We start from the raw sequence: 14,400 nt of genomic DNA, 5'->3' as shown, positions 1-14,400 counted from the left end.
AAGGTAGCAGAATATGGACAAGGAGAAAGAAACTAAATTACAGAATTAATAAATTTTAAAGAAATTGGCTACTATAATGTAAAAAGTAAGGAAGGTCTGGCATTGGAACAAAATTCAGATCATGTGTTTGACTAACAAACTATAGTTTCCTCTGGGTATGGTGACAAGTGTCTATACTATATAATGCTAGCAAGAGCTGTGAGGGAACTGAGGCAAGAGGATCATGAGTTCTGGGCCAGCCTATCATATGGCGACATATGATCCTGTCACAAAACAGAAGAAAGTATCCAAAGTCAAACAACAAACATATGTTGTTTCTATTTTCTGACCCATCAGGTGCTATCATAATGATGAACCTCAGGGTGATTTTCTATACAAAAAAATTACTCAAAAGTTCATTATTCATGGACTCATGAATATTTCAGATCAAAGAGGCTTTAATGGCACCAGATAAAAAAAGTATATCCCAATCTAGGGTATCATATAAATGTCATCATCTGAGTAGCAAAGTTTTTAGATTTTGGTTTTTAACAACCCCCAACTTCTGAGTCACGGATGATCATTTTACAACCTCTTCTTATCTCTCACATTATTGCTTACATCCTGTGAAAACTATAACCGCTTTTAACAAACTTGGCAATACCTCAAACCATTTTAGAATAAGGACAATGTATTGTTGTCGTATGTGATCTTGTAAACAATCTTAATTGGGTTAAGAATGTAGCCTCAAAACAGAATTCTTTTATTTTGTCCAAAACAGCACAGCATAAACATCCCCAACAATACATAAACCTATATATAAAATATAGAATATCTTCAATATTTTTCTTTTTATATGGCAGCACAATAGTATATGCAAGTGAAAGTACTGTAGATGGGACAGTAGGACACTTATCTGGGCAATGTCCTCGTTAGCCAGGTATCAGCATTCAAAGGCCAGGTAAACATTCATTCTAGTAAGAAAAACAGTATTAAAACAATTTCTATAAAGCTGGGGTATACATACCTCATTCTGTACCCTGGCCATTCCATGCACAGCCTGACTTCTCTCAATCACACCTCTTAGCCTTTGGAGTGGTACTATAAAGGTACAGGAAATGCCTGCCCGATACCAATTTTTCACCATGAAAATTCATAATGGCTTAAAAAAAGACTATGCTGGATTTCAAAAGTTATTTACCTTCATTTGAAAAAATTACCATAAATACTTCCAAAACTACAGGGTTTATAACACTCTGCATCTAGGAGTAAACATTTACTTAGGCATTGTCAAATTCTGTTTACTAACTTCCCATGAGCCCTCTTATCTCAGGAAGGTCAACAATAACCCGGTTTCTTCTATATCTGCTGCTGCCCACTTTTAACAATGGGAAGAATTGCCATGTTTGAAATCAGCTGCTTCTCCTTAACTCTCAGAGTTTATGTTCTGCTTCAATGTTACCTTATTGTATACATACAGAAGCAATCTCTCAGCTATGAAAAAAACAAAACAAAGCAACCCTCCAATTACAGGGCTTACAAAGGGTACCCTTCTTTGTTTAAAAAGTTAACTTTAAACTTTAAAGACCAAGCACAGGCACTTTCCAAAAACCAAAATCAAGGCCAAATCACAAAATTACTCGATAGTTATAGAAGACAGCTCTGACTTTGGGGGGTCATCTTGGGCGGCCTCAGCATGAGCACTGGTCTTTGGCTGTTCTTGCACATCCTCCTCCTTCTCTGCAAGCCCACCAAGAGACCCCAAAGGAAAAGAATTTTCACAATTCTGGGTTGAGGAGACCTGTGAAATCACAGGCATTTGAACAGAAGAGTTGCTTTCAAAAGTGTTTTCTCCAAGATCATACTGAACAAGAGTCTCTTCTTGCTCCTGGTTTAAGTAGTCCGGCACTAAGAAATCACTAAACAGAAGGCAAAGAATAAAATACAGAATTAATTTTCAAACTACAATAAAGAAATGTCATTTGTAAAACAAGAGTAGAACTTTTTGTTTCACTAATTCCTCAATGAAGTTGTTAATAAGCTTTCCTGAATATGAACTGAAGTCATTCAGTAGATGCATCACAGCTCCCTATGAGCAATAAAAAAGACTAATGGTCACTTCCAGTGGTTCTTTGGAGACTTCAATGGTCTTTCTGAATCTATGTACAGGAGTCTGTATATAACATAAGTGGCACTTCACTAAAGCAAAAATCATGTGACTAATGTAAATGTTTAACTTCTCTTGGAACACACACTGAGTAGAAGATATATATAAACCTCCGTCTATATTACCAACTGGATAGAGGTTAGCTAAGAAGCTAAGCCCTTATGCACAGATGATGTTACATATATTCTACTATGTGAAGCTGAAAGATGGAGAAACTAGTGCCCATTTTACTAGCAGATTTAGTATATGGAAACAGTAATAAATTACCTTTTAATAATAAGAATTTAGAAAGAATCTCTTACTAAAAATAAGTCAGATATTTTATTTAAACTTTCACTGCTGTGTTGGGTGGTGGTGGTACATGCTTTAACCCCAGCACACGGAAGGCAGAGGTAGGTGGATCTCTGAGTTTAACACCAGCCTGGCCTACACAGCTAGTTCCAGAACAACAAAGGCTACACAGAGAAACCCTGTATTGAAAAACAAAACACAGCCAAAAAGCCTTCACTGCTGAACTTAAGAGGATATTATGCTAGGTTACACATTTGAAGTAACCACTTAATAATTTGAGAATTCAGTATTAATAAAATCTGTTTCTTTGTCTGCAAAGTAATTTCTAATGTCTTGTGCTGTATTTCCTAAATAGTCTTCATGGGTTAGACAAGAGCAGTATAAGATACAGGGCCCTATATGAGAAATATACACATAGGAGTAGTAAAACCGAACTATTTTATTCCTAAACAACTAAGTTTATTAAGTATATAATCTAGCTTTAGTAAAAATAACCACATATTCAGAATCAGAAGTGATTAAATAAAATGAATGCCTGGTTTGAAGGGGAAAAACAAAATCTATTCATGAACAATTTGGAACTGAAAAGATATTTTTTCAAAAAAAGATAAATTAAAAACTAAGGATTTAGAAGGATTTTTATATTTGAGAAACTAAGGCTTTCTACAGAGGTAGAATTCCGAGGAAGTATTAAAAAACACACATTATAGAGTTTTATATCTACAGGAGAATTTAGATACCATCTTATTAAAACTTCTGTTTTATCTTCAGCTAAATTTTAAATGATACCTGACATGCTCAATCAACAACAGAGCTAGAAATAGAACCAGATTTACTTGGATAACCTATAAATCAGAAAGATAATATCATAATAAATTATTAATGCTAAAAGCCAGAGCACTAAACTAAGAAAAACAGGAGACTTACTGGATCTAATCATATCGATGGTAATAGCTGTCAAACAATGCTTTTTATTGATCCATGGATATTCCTTTATGTAAGATTACAATTTTTTCTTTTTCCCTTTTCAGGATAGGTTTTCTCTGCATAACACTGGCTGTCCTGGAACCAAACTCTATGAACCAGGCGAGATCTGCCTGAGTCTGCCTCCTGAGTGCGGACTAAAGTTATGCGTCACCATCACCACCTAGCAACATAAGGTATTAAATAGGAGAGGTAGTGCTGAGGAACTTTGCTAGCGGCTAGTCTGAACTGCATATTACTAAGATACTGCTAGTAAAGTTTAGATCCAATATAGAAATTTATTTAACCTCATTAAAAAAATATTCAAGAGTCTTCTGTGGGGATATTTTTACTATTTGTTTTGTAGTAAATATTTTTTAATACTATACAACTATACAACATATATGACTGTCACTCAGAAGATTTAGTAAAAGCTCATCAGATCAGGAGATCAGAGTACATATGCACAGTGGCAATTGAAAATGGATGTGACTAATTAGCTGGCAACCTGCTAATAGAACAGAGGCTGCCCTAAAGCAGGAGATTTAGAAAGCAGTTTTCCTGGTTGGGTTTTCGCTGTGCACCTCACCTGCTCTGGAAGTAGTTTGCTAGCTCTGATGCTTCATGGTTCAGACTCCTCAGGTGCACGATTAAATTTCCAGAGTTGGTGAACATGGCGCCACATGTTTTGCACTCGTAAATCCGAGGCTTGCGGATAATGTGCCGGGAAACCCTCATATGGTGTTTATATTCCCCGAAGGAAGTGAAAGTGGCACTACATATCTGGCACCGGAAACAGCGTTTACCTTCATGCTTTAGGCGATGCATCTTTAGCGAGTAAGCCCTGGTGAACTTTTTTCCACAGCGGTCACACTGAAATGGTTTAATTCCTATAAAACAAAACAGCAAAATACCATCTGAAAACTAAAATAAACTAAAAGGTCCTAAGACCTCACATTTCTGAATAACGATTTTATAATAATTGAAAAAATGCCAATAAACAGACTAACATTTTTCAGAGACGTTCCAGAATAGTTGAAGTCACTAGTGATTAAAAAAGGGCAAAATGGGGAGGAGACAACTGGGTATTATCTATTGAACTGTTTTCTGAATCATGTGTTCAGCAACTTCAAAAATGAATTAATTGTCCTGTTAGCTTTAACTGTCAGCATGACAACAGGTTAGAGTCACATCAGAATGAAATCTCAATTTAGGAATTTCGTGATTAGATTAGCTTGCATCTCTGTGGGGTACTGTCTAGATCGCTAACTGATGTAGAAAAGCCCAGCCCACTGTGGGTAGCATCACTCTCTAGAGTGCGTGGTTCTAGGCTGTATAAGAAAACTAGCTAAGTATGAGCTGTGAGCAAGCAGCATACCTCCAGGGATTTTGTGTTTGTTAGTTCCTGCCCTGATTTCCTACCATGGAGTCAAACCTCTAGCCACAAAACACACTCAAACTATACCACTTAAACACCCCAACTCCCCAATAAGAAATTATATTTCATTAGAGAGGTCTACACTGAAACCTATCTGTCATGATTCATGGGCCTCTGGGCATGTCTTTGAGGATTTATCTTTAGTAAGTTAATTGGTGTGGGAAGATCTAGCTTAAGTGCCAGTGAGATCTTTTCCTGAGCAGGGAACCCTGGATTGTATTGGCAAACAGGGCAAGATGGATACTCCCATGCATACATTAGTCACTGCTCTCTGCTCTTCACTGGGTCAAGACTGTTCTCTCAAGTCCGGCTGTTGTGACTTCCTTGGCCTGGAACTGTGAGCCAAATAAACCCATTCTCTTTTAAGGTGCTTTTTTCAGGGTATTTTATCACAGCAACAAGAAAACTAAGATACTACTTTAGATAGAAATAAGAAGACTACATACATCTCTGTATGTTATGATCATGACAGGCTCACTTTATGGTGAATAAGCTTTTGAGTATTTAATATTGTTAGATATTAATAAGAGGAGTTTTGTTCTCTGTGTAACAGCCCTAGTTGTCCTGGAACTCACTTTGTAGACTAGGCTGGCCCTCGAACTCAGAGATCCCCCTGCCCTCTGTCTCCTGTGTGCTGGGATTAAAGGTGTGCACCATTATGCCCAGCTTAAATAAAGGAGTTATAAAGTATATTAACAGTATCATTATAGTCACTATCACAATTTGGGGGCAGGGGGCGACCATAGCTAGCCAACCTAGTGTCATCTGACTTCTCTGGACTTTTAACTTTTTTTTCCTGTTCTCTAATACACCTCCCTTATTCCACTAAGCTTCCACTTCCTTTCCCATTCCCCCTTTCTTGGATGGAGGCTTTCGATTATATAGTCCAAGTTGATCAAATTCTGGATCTTTCTGCCTCTGTCTCTTGAGTGGTGAGATTACAGGCATGGGCCAGTATGCCCAGTACAAATTCTATTTTAATTGGGATTGCGAAGTCATATGTTTTGGTATGTTCCTTATGCAACAACATCAAAGGTAACATTACCTGAGTGGATAAGCATGTGCTGTTTTAGGTTCTGAATACGGGTGAATCGAACCCCACAGGTTGGACATTGAAAAGGTCTGTCTGGACCATTTGGACTTGGTCGTTCTGTACTGCTGGTAGAAGGAGCAATGTAGAGTTGGTAGGGATACTGAACATTTTCCAATCTAAAAAAATAAACCAAAGAAGGAAACCAGGCTCTGATTTTTAAGTTGAACACACATCTCTGCAGCCCAATGCTAAGCGAAAAGAGGAAAAACAAAGACTTTGACAATGACTTTCACTTAGAAATATTTATTAAGCAATATTACTGTCCAAAATGCCTACATCTTTCAGTATAGACATAAACCCCTCAGAACATATCACAAGTTATTTTACCTTAGATACCCTTCAATCTCTTAAATTCCCTCCTTTTCTGCTCCTGTTTTAATTTAGGCCTTTATCATTTCCCCTTAAATCTTGCTAAAAGTATCTTTTCAGAATAAATTCTCAACCCCCACAAAGGGTCTACTCATATATGAACTCTTATCTTCCTGATGGAGGAGGATCATCTGTCTATGTGTTACTTTCATTGGTCAATAAAGAAACTGCCTTGGCCCTTTAATAGAACAGAAAATTAGGTAGGCGGAGTAGACAGAACAGAATTGTGAGGGAAAGAAAGCTGAGTCTGGCAGACGCCATGCCTCTCCTCTCCAAGACAGACACAGGTTAAGATCTCTCCTGGTAAGCCACCCCTCGTGGTGCTACACAGATTAATAAATATGGGTTAAAGCAAGATGTGAGAATTAGCCAATAAGAGGCTGAAACTAATGGGCCAGGCAGTGTTTAAAAGAATACAATTCGTGTGTTGTTACTTTGGGTGTAAATCTAGCCGTGTGCGAGCTGTGCTGGAACGCAGCCCGCAGCTCCTACTACATCTTCCCATATCTAGCCTCGTTTTTTGGTCACTCTCCCACTCCCCAAAATATACTTGATGCAAAATAATTCCTCTAATGTACCATATGCTGTGTTTTCCAACAGTGAATTTTCTCTACAAGTCTACCTTCTTTGCTTAAGTAGTATCCACTCATTTTATAAAATGTAGTTGAGTCAGTACCTTCTCTTCCTGAAAACCTACAGTGACTTACTGATTCAGTAGGTAATCTCCTAAACACAGTACAAACTCCCTGCAGATTACTGTTGATGATCTGCTTCCCTACATCTCCTACCTCTTTCCTTCCCTGAAAACTCAACAGGGCTCAAGAGAACCATATTCCCATGACTTGGCAAAGGACAGTTTGATTACTATTTAAAATTAAGAAATAAGGACACTTGATCTTATTTACACCTTTGCTAATTAAATGAAATAATTTTAATTCATAATCTTCCAGGTTCAACTACCGGAGAATAATACATCTTTGAATTCTTCAAGTTTTCAGCAAATACAGGTATTAAGACTGTTCTGCTCTCTGTATGAGGAATTATTCATTCAGTAGAATCTATACTCAGTGGTGAGAAGTAAGTAATAATCATAGAAAGAACCAGAAGGAAGAGAAATGAATCAGAAAGATCCAACAGTGACTGGGTGTTGGTATAAGCTGGTAGTCAGAAGGTCTCTCTGAGAACTGCCGTGTCATTGATCTCAAGGCCAGTCAAAGAAGGGGCTGGACAAATGGCTCAGTTGTTAAAAGCACTGGCTGCTCTTTCAGAACCAGGGTTTGAATCCCTGTACCCACATGGTGCCTTACAACCATCTGAAACCCGTTCCAGGGGATCTAATGCTGTCTTCTGGCTTCTGCAGGTACCAGGCAGAGATGTAGTAAACAAACATATATGCAGGCCAAACACCCATATATATAAAATTATTAAAATTAAGAATGAGTAGAAATCAGGGGAGAAATTATTTTAAGCAAAGGTTATGAGATAGAAAGGACCAAAGGCAGGAACAATATGGACAGTTTTAAGAACTGATGAGGGTCATGTGAATTTGAATCATGCAGGACTTTATAAACAGCAAAACAGTTCTGCTGACCCAGAACTCACTCTGTAGATGAGGTTGGCCTTGATCTCAGAGATCTGCCTGCCTCTGCCTCTAATACCTGCTGGGATTAAAGGTGTGTGCCACCACCACCCAGCAAGAATTTAGAATTTAAGTAAAAACCATGGCAGCTTAGTTAAAAATGAAATGAAATGCTCTGGTAATACATGGAGAATGGACTTAAGAAGTGAAGAATACAATCAAGGGCCAATTTCAAGAAAACTATGGTAGTAAGGTGATTTAAACCAACGTGACTGTAGTACAGAGGAAAAGTGAACTAAGGATTCTGAAGATAGAGTTGAAAGAACTTAAGAATAAAATCAGGAAGACTAGGTGAGAAGTGACGAGATGAAAACAGGAAATATATAGTTCTCAGAAGCTGAATGAAGACAATTCCTTGGGAATTATGGATGATATGTAGAACAGGACTGGGGAAACTGTAGCAGGCAAGAGAGCAATCATTATATAAGGTGTGTGTGTGGGGGGGACTAGACAAATTTGGAAATGTGCACAATTGTAATAAAATCTCAATAAATTTCTTATACAAGTCTGAATTTAGAGCTGTAAGCCCAACCTTCATGAAAAAAAGACACACTATGTTGGTACTAACCTGTCGTCATCGTCTGCATGAGCATTGGTGCTAGAAGTGCTTTGAAGTGTAGGCAACCCCTCTGTAACTCCTTCATCTACTGAGCCTGTGAAAGGGTTTTTAAGAGGGACAGTTGTTAATGCATGATGCAAGTAAGCCAAGACGTTAACTGCATGCCACAAGCCCAATCCTCTAACTTATCTAGTGTTCACATTCTATTAAAAAGTAGTATTAATATTTTATTTTTGATTAAATACTCGCTTGTTTTAAAGCCAGCAAGATGATTTAATAAATGTAGCTTTGTTTTAATATTTAAATTCTTTCAGGTATATTTCTTTAATAGAAACCTTGGGAAAACACAATTTAAATGAAAATTGAAATCCATATAAAATTAAAATGATACTTAACCATATTTTAAAGAAAGCATTTGACAATTTAGAACCTTTAAGAGTTGCTACACTGTCACACATAATTTTTACAGAAAATTTAAAGGGCGGGGTCTAGAATGAGAGATGGCATAGCCATTAAGAGCACTGGATGCTCTTCCAGAAACCTGGGTTCAGTTCCCAGCACTCACATGGTAGCTTACAACTGTCTTTAACTCCAGTTCCGGAGCATAAGACTACCTTTTCTGGCCTCTAAGGGCATCAGAATACAGGTGGTGCACGGAGACACATGCTGGCAAAACACCCACACATAAAACAAACACTGAAAAAAATTAAAAGGACAAAAAGTGAACACTTAAGTGGTCTCCATACAAGCCACAATGAAGTAGTATCCACATCCTACAAGTCCTCATTGATCAGTAATCTCCCTTCCTCCAATAGCCCATTTTTATGGTTATTATCTGGTCCCCCCATCCTTTAAAGTAATCTTTTTATCAAGTATATGTACCAAACATGCTACCTCTGACTGTCAGTGTCAGTTTTGTCCCACTAAACACAGTGACAAGGTTGGCTGTGGTTGTGCTAGCGACTATATGGAATCTATGTATAAGCTATTTATTATTTGATATTTATGGGAAAGATTATCAACCCACTAAAAACAATACAATTTAGTATCTTGGTTTATTTACAACCCTCTCAAATCCCACAAAAAAGTTTAGTGATGTCTAGTTATAAACTCTATATGTAAAGTTGAATTACATACTCATACATATTCATGGGGTTGGCTTCTTTAGACACTGTAGACATTCATGTTATGTATAATTAGGTTACTTTCACTGTTATGGAATATTAATAACACATCCCCTTGTAAGGGCACTATGAACTATAGTGGTGTAAATGCTCTTGCAGAAGTAGCTTAATGCACATATGTATGATCCAAATTTTCCTTCTCTACTGGATTGGAAATTTTATACCTTCCCTACTGTTTCTACTGGTTGGTTATCTTAGTCATTACATATATGCTGGTCTGGGGTATAGCTCAGTAATAAATCAAATACCTAACATGGACAAACCCCTGGGTTCTGTCCCTAACAACTCCTTCTCCCAGAACCTGGGGCAGGATATAACTTACCAAGTCTAACCAAAACCTTTACTACTTCCTACATAATACAAAGATGGTCAACAGCTTCAACTCCCTTTCCACCTGCTTCAATTCTATAACAAATTTTCTGGTACTTTGTATGATTAGGCCTACAGATATTATCACTGTGTTGTATAAGTAATACTTATATTTCTGCATGAATTTGTCTGGATTTTTTTTGCGGGGGGGAGGGGGGGCGGGCAGAGTCAGTTTCTCTGTGTAGTCTCGGCTGCCTGGAACTCACTCTGTAGACCAGGTTGGCTTTGAAATTAAGAGATTCACCTGCCTCTGCCTCCCAAGTGCTAGGACTAAAGGTGTGTGCCACCACTGCCGGCCTGGTCCCTTACATTCATAAAAGACAGAAAACAAGGGCTGGAGAGATGGCTCAGAGGTTAAGAGCACTGCCTGCTCTTCCAAAGGTCCTGAGTTCAATTCCCAGCAACCACATGGTGGCTCACAACCATCTATAATGGGGTCTGGTGCCTTCTTCTGGCCTTCGGGCAAACACACAGACAGAATATTGTATATATAGTAAATAATTTTTTTAAAAAAAGACAGAAAACAAGGCCACAAACAACTGGGGTAAGCAAGGAAGCAAGGCAACAGAGAAACACACCTACAAAGAAAAGATGACAGAAACTTAGAAAAAACTAGAAAACCACTTAACAGGTTTGAACGAATGCAGAGAACAATGAATGATACACAAAATAAGAGATTTGAAAGAAAAATTCTAGCTAAAAACAAATCTCATTGAATATTTTTGTAGCAGATTGGATTTAGCAAAAGAATTGAGAATCTAAAATCATTTAAATAATTTTAATGTTTTGCTGAGAAGAGACAAAATAGAGACTATTAGAGAAAGAAGGGTTTGGTAAAACATGCAAATATAAAGAAGAGGATATTACAGAGTTTACTGCCTGTCCACATGTTGCATACCCAGAATGACTGACTATATATATAGTGATCTAGTGGTTGACCACTTTTCAGGGAAGTGTTTTTTCTCTTTCTTTTTCATATGCATGTAGTCATGTGTGTAGGCCAAATGTAGACACCTGGCTCTTTCTTGAATACACTGAATTCAGTAAAGTCTCTCACTGAACTCACCATTATACAGCTAGTGTAGTGTAGCCAGCTCTGGAGGGTGGAGTGGTCCTGTCTTCTAAGCAATTATAAATCCTATGCTTGCCTGGCTTTATGTGGTTGCTAGGAGACCTGAACTCTGGCAAATGTTTTACCCACTGAACTACCTCCCCAGCCCCCTCCTGCCTCTTCTAATCTGCCAACAGCCACAGATTGACTGCTACAGACTAGTCCTAGAGTTTGAAGGACAAGGAGCAGGTTTAGTTCTATCGATCGAGTCTTTTAAAGTGAGCAACCTAAGACTGAAAAAACCTGCACTTGCTCATATAGAAACCTGGTGTCCATACTCTTCCCTCTGTCTAGCAAAGCTCTCAACACTCTCTTCTCAACTAGAGAGTCTATGACTAGTTAGTTTTGTACTATTCTTAAAAAATATAAGGCCCATAGTTGGGAGGTGGTGGAGCATGCCTGTAATTCCAGCACCTGGGAGGCAGAGGCAGGCAAGTCTCTGTGTCCAAAAACAGCCTGGTTCAGAGAGAGGTCCAGAATAGTCAGGGCTATACAGTGAAACCTTGCCTTGAAAAACCAACAAAAACAAAACCCTCAAAAAAAATCATAATGCCCTTTCTGTATGGGTTTTTCTAAAACAGGGTTCTCATGTGGCTCTTGTGGGTCTCAAATTCCTTACATAGCAGAGGCTGGCTTTTAACTTCTAATCCTGCCTCACTTAAGTGCTGGGAGTATAGGCACACTATCATGCCCAGTTGAAAATCTGTAAGTTTTGATTACACGACAGAAGACCTCACTTACTCTTTCAGAGGAAGGGAAAACGGAGGAGCAGCAAGGATACAGGAAGAGCTTCAAAAGAGCTAGAAAAACTATTTAAAAATTATAAAAATTAGGGCTGGAGAGACGGCTCAATGGATAAGAGCACTGGATGCTCTTCCAGAGGTCCTGAGTGCAATTCCCAGCAACCATAAGGTGGCTCATGGACATCTGTGATGAAATCTGGAGCCCTCTTCTGACATGCAGGCAGAATATTGTATACATAATAAATATACACACACATATAGAGAGATAGAGGGCTAATAACCTCTTTCAGAAAAAAAGAACAAACAGGCATGATGTCTAACTTGATGGTTCACAATCAAAACTCAAAATAATGGCAAACCTGAAAGTGGAGCTCCTTCAAACTTTCTGTTTCCCATTCAGGATTCTAAACCTTTTCAGAATTACCACAAACCAATGTACAGCTACTATAAAGAATACAATGACAACGTGGTGTGAGCACAGCAAAGAAGGTTCTGTTATGGCTGACACCAGGCTTTCTTGGTTCTTGCACAGTAGGGTCTTATATCCAGATATTCTTTCATGATCAATAGTAGGTTATTTGGAAGATTGCTGTTGATAGTTAAAAATAAGAAGTCATTTGGGTCACTGTGAAAAAGCCTAGAGTAGATACTGCAGCAGACAGGCAAAAAGCCAGGGTTTACAAGATGGACAGTAGCTGAGACACAAAACCTGTGATGCTCAAACAGGCTCCAGAGGTAGAATTCAGGCTTTCAAAGAGTTCTGGACATCAGTACTTCTAACTGGCTACAGTCCTTGCTATCATAGATGGTTGCGTTTTCTTGCCTATAGGCTTCTTAGGAACAAGAAGTACATTACCCTTGGATCTTCTGGTTTTCCCTGGAGTCTACCACCACACAAATATCATTCTTCAGAACCAACAGTGTCTTAAGCTCATCTGTGAGAAATACTACTTCTGACAAACCTGCTTGGTAGTATTTGAGTTCCATCTTACTAACCTGAAAGTCGAGGGAATTGGAATAAAGATACAAGGCTGGTTATTGTTCTTGAAATACAAGTACACACAATTGGTGGTAAGGTTCACAATCATGGCCTTCATGATCTTGACTATCACATAGTTCTAAGTCAGGCCAAGGCACCAGTGGGAGTACTTTATGACCAGTGAGGCCAAATGCCCATGTGGGATATTATCATGGTCCTCTTCCATTTTGGCTAGGGTATACTCTTGTCCTCATCTTCAACACTGTAAGAAAGTTGGGCCAGAAGACCATATCTGAAAATGTATTTCATCTGGCAGTTCTTGTAAGGCAGAGAAGGTGGCAGTGTTCTGTGTTGCCTGGCTAAGCACTGCAGAAGTTCATCATGATGGCAAACGGAGCATTTTTGATTGCAGAGCCAGAAGACATTGCCCAACACAAGCAATATTTTGCAACATGGAATTGGACAAAGGTCTTAATAAAAATAATTGGCTCTAGTGATCTGTAAGCCATTTTGAGTTGGGGTCCTTCCAGTAACTTTATTTGGTATCTCTTTGATCATCTTAAAGAAAAAAAAAAAAAAACCCAAAACCCTAAAAGCCTTGTGGTGTGATCATCCTTGTAAAGAAGCAATGAAGTGAACTGTTCATTATAGTTCGTCTTTGGTGATAGGATCTGACAGAAATAGTAGCCTAGGAGATTGTCTAGCTGTCATGCATTAAAGCTCTTTGATTAACACTGAAGACTAGAATATGTAATTTTACTATGTTAAAGTTAAAGCCTTCCCTTTTGTTTAAACAGAAAAGGGGAAATGGTGTAGGAGGTTCTTCTCTTCATGTGTTGCTTTCATTGGCTAATGAATAAAGAAACTGCTTTGGGTCTGATAGGGCAGAACTTGGGAAGATGGACAAGACAGAACTGAATGCTGGGAAGAAGGGCAGAGTGAGAGACGCCAAGGTCTTCTGCTTGAGAGGGAAGCTGGTTAGAATCCTGCCGGAAAGCCACAGTCACGTGACGATACACAGATTAACAGAAGTGGGTTAAATTACGATGTAAGAATTAGCCAATAAGAAACTAGAGCTAATGGGCCAAGCAGTGTTTTAATGAATATAGTTTCTGTGTGGTTATTTTGGGTGTAAGCTAGCTGGGCAAATCCTTTGAGATACAAACTGCCCTTGCCTGGTAGGTAAATTAATGAACCAAGCTAAAATACTTCAGTGACTGCTTTGTTGCTGGGTTTGTTCCTTCTTCGTTGTCTTTTGTTTTTTTAGACAGGGTTTCTCAGTGTAGTCCTGGTTGTCCTATAACTTAATTTTTAGACCAAGCTGGCCTCGAAGTCACAGAGATCCGCCTGTGTTTGTTTCCCAAGTGCTGAGATTATAGAGTGTGTGCCACCTCTAGGCTTATTTGGTGTCTTTTTTTTTTCCCTTTTTTGAGACAGGGTCTCTCTGTAGCTTTGGAGCCTGTTCTGGAACTTGCTTTGTAGATTTGGCTGGTCTCGAACTCACAAAGATCCGCCT

The 14,400-nt window shown here is 38.5% G+C and overlaps 1 protein-coding gene across 6 annotated transcripts in view; it reads right to left on the bottom strand.

The window, feature by feature from the left end:
• Positions 1 to 417: 417 nt before the first annotated feature.
• Positions 418 to 14,400, bottom strand: part of Zbtb44 (zinc finger and BTB domain containing 44) — a 47,663-nt gene continuing 33,680 nt past the window's right edge. For 3 of the 6 annotated variants that reach the window (XM_038323366.2, XM_038323368.2, XM_038323367.2), the window contains exons 3-6: positions 8,508 to 8,592; positions 5,884 to 6,047; positions 3,990 to 4,290; positions 418 to 1,898 (exon numbers count right to left, since the gene is read on the bottom strand). In XM_038323366.2, coding sequence (XP_038179294.1) covers positions 1,616 to 1,898; positions 3,990 to 4,290; positions 5,884 to 6,047; positions 8,508 to 8,592 — 833 coding nt within the window. In that variant the 3' untranslated portion in view covers positions 418 to 1,615. The remainder of the gene's footprint in view (positions 1,899 to 3,989; positions 4,291 to 5,883; positions 6,048 to 8,507; positions 8,593 to 14,400) is intronic. The other 3 variants (XM_038323369.2, XM_038323370.2, XM_038323372.1) reach the window with 3 other exon arrangements.

This window comes from Arvicola amphibius, chromosome 3 (assembly GCF_903992535.2).
Source record: "Arvicola amphibius chromosome 3, mArvAmp1.2, whole genome shotgun sequence".
NCBI classification, from domain to species: Eukaryota; Metazoa; Chordata; class Mammalia; order Rodentia; family Cricetidae; genus Arvicola; species Arvicola amphibius.
This window is presented reverse-complemented; position numbering and strand designations above follow the sequence as displayed.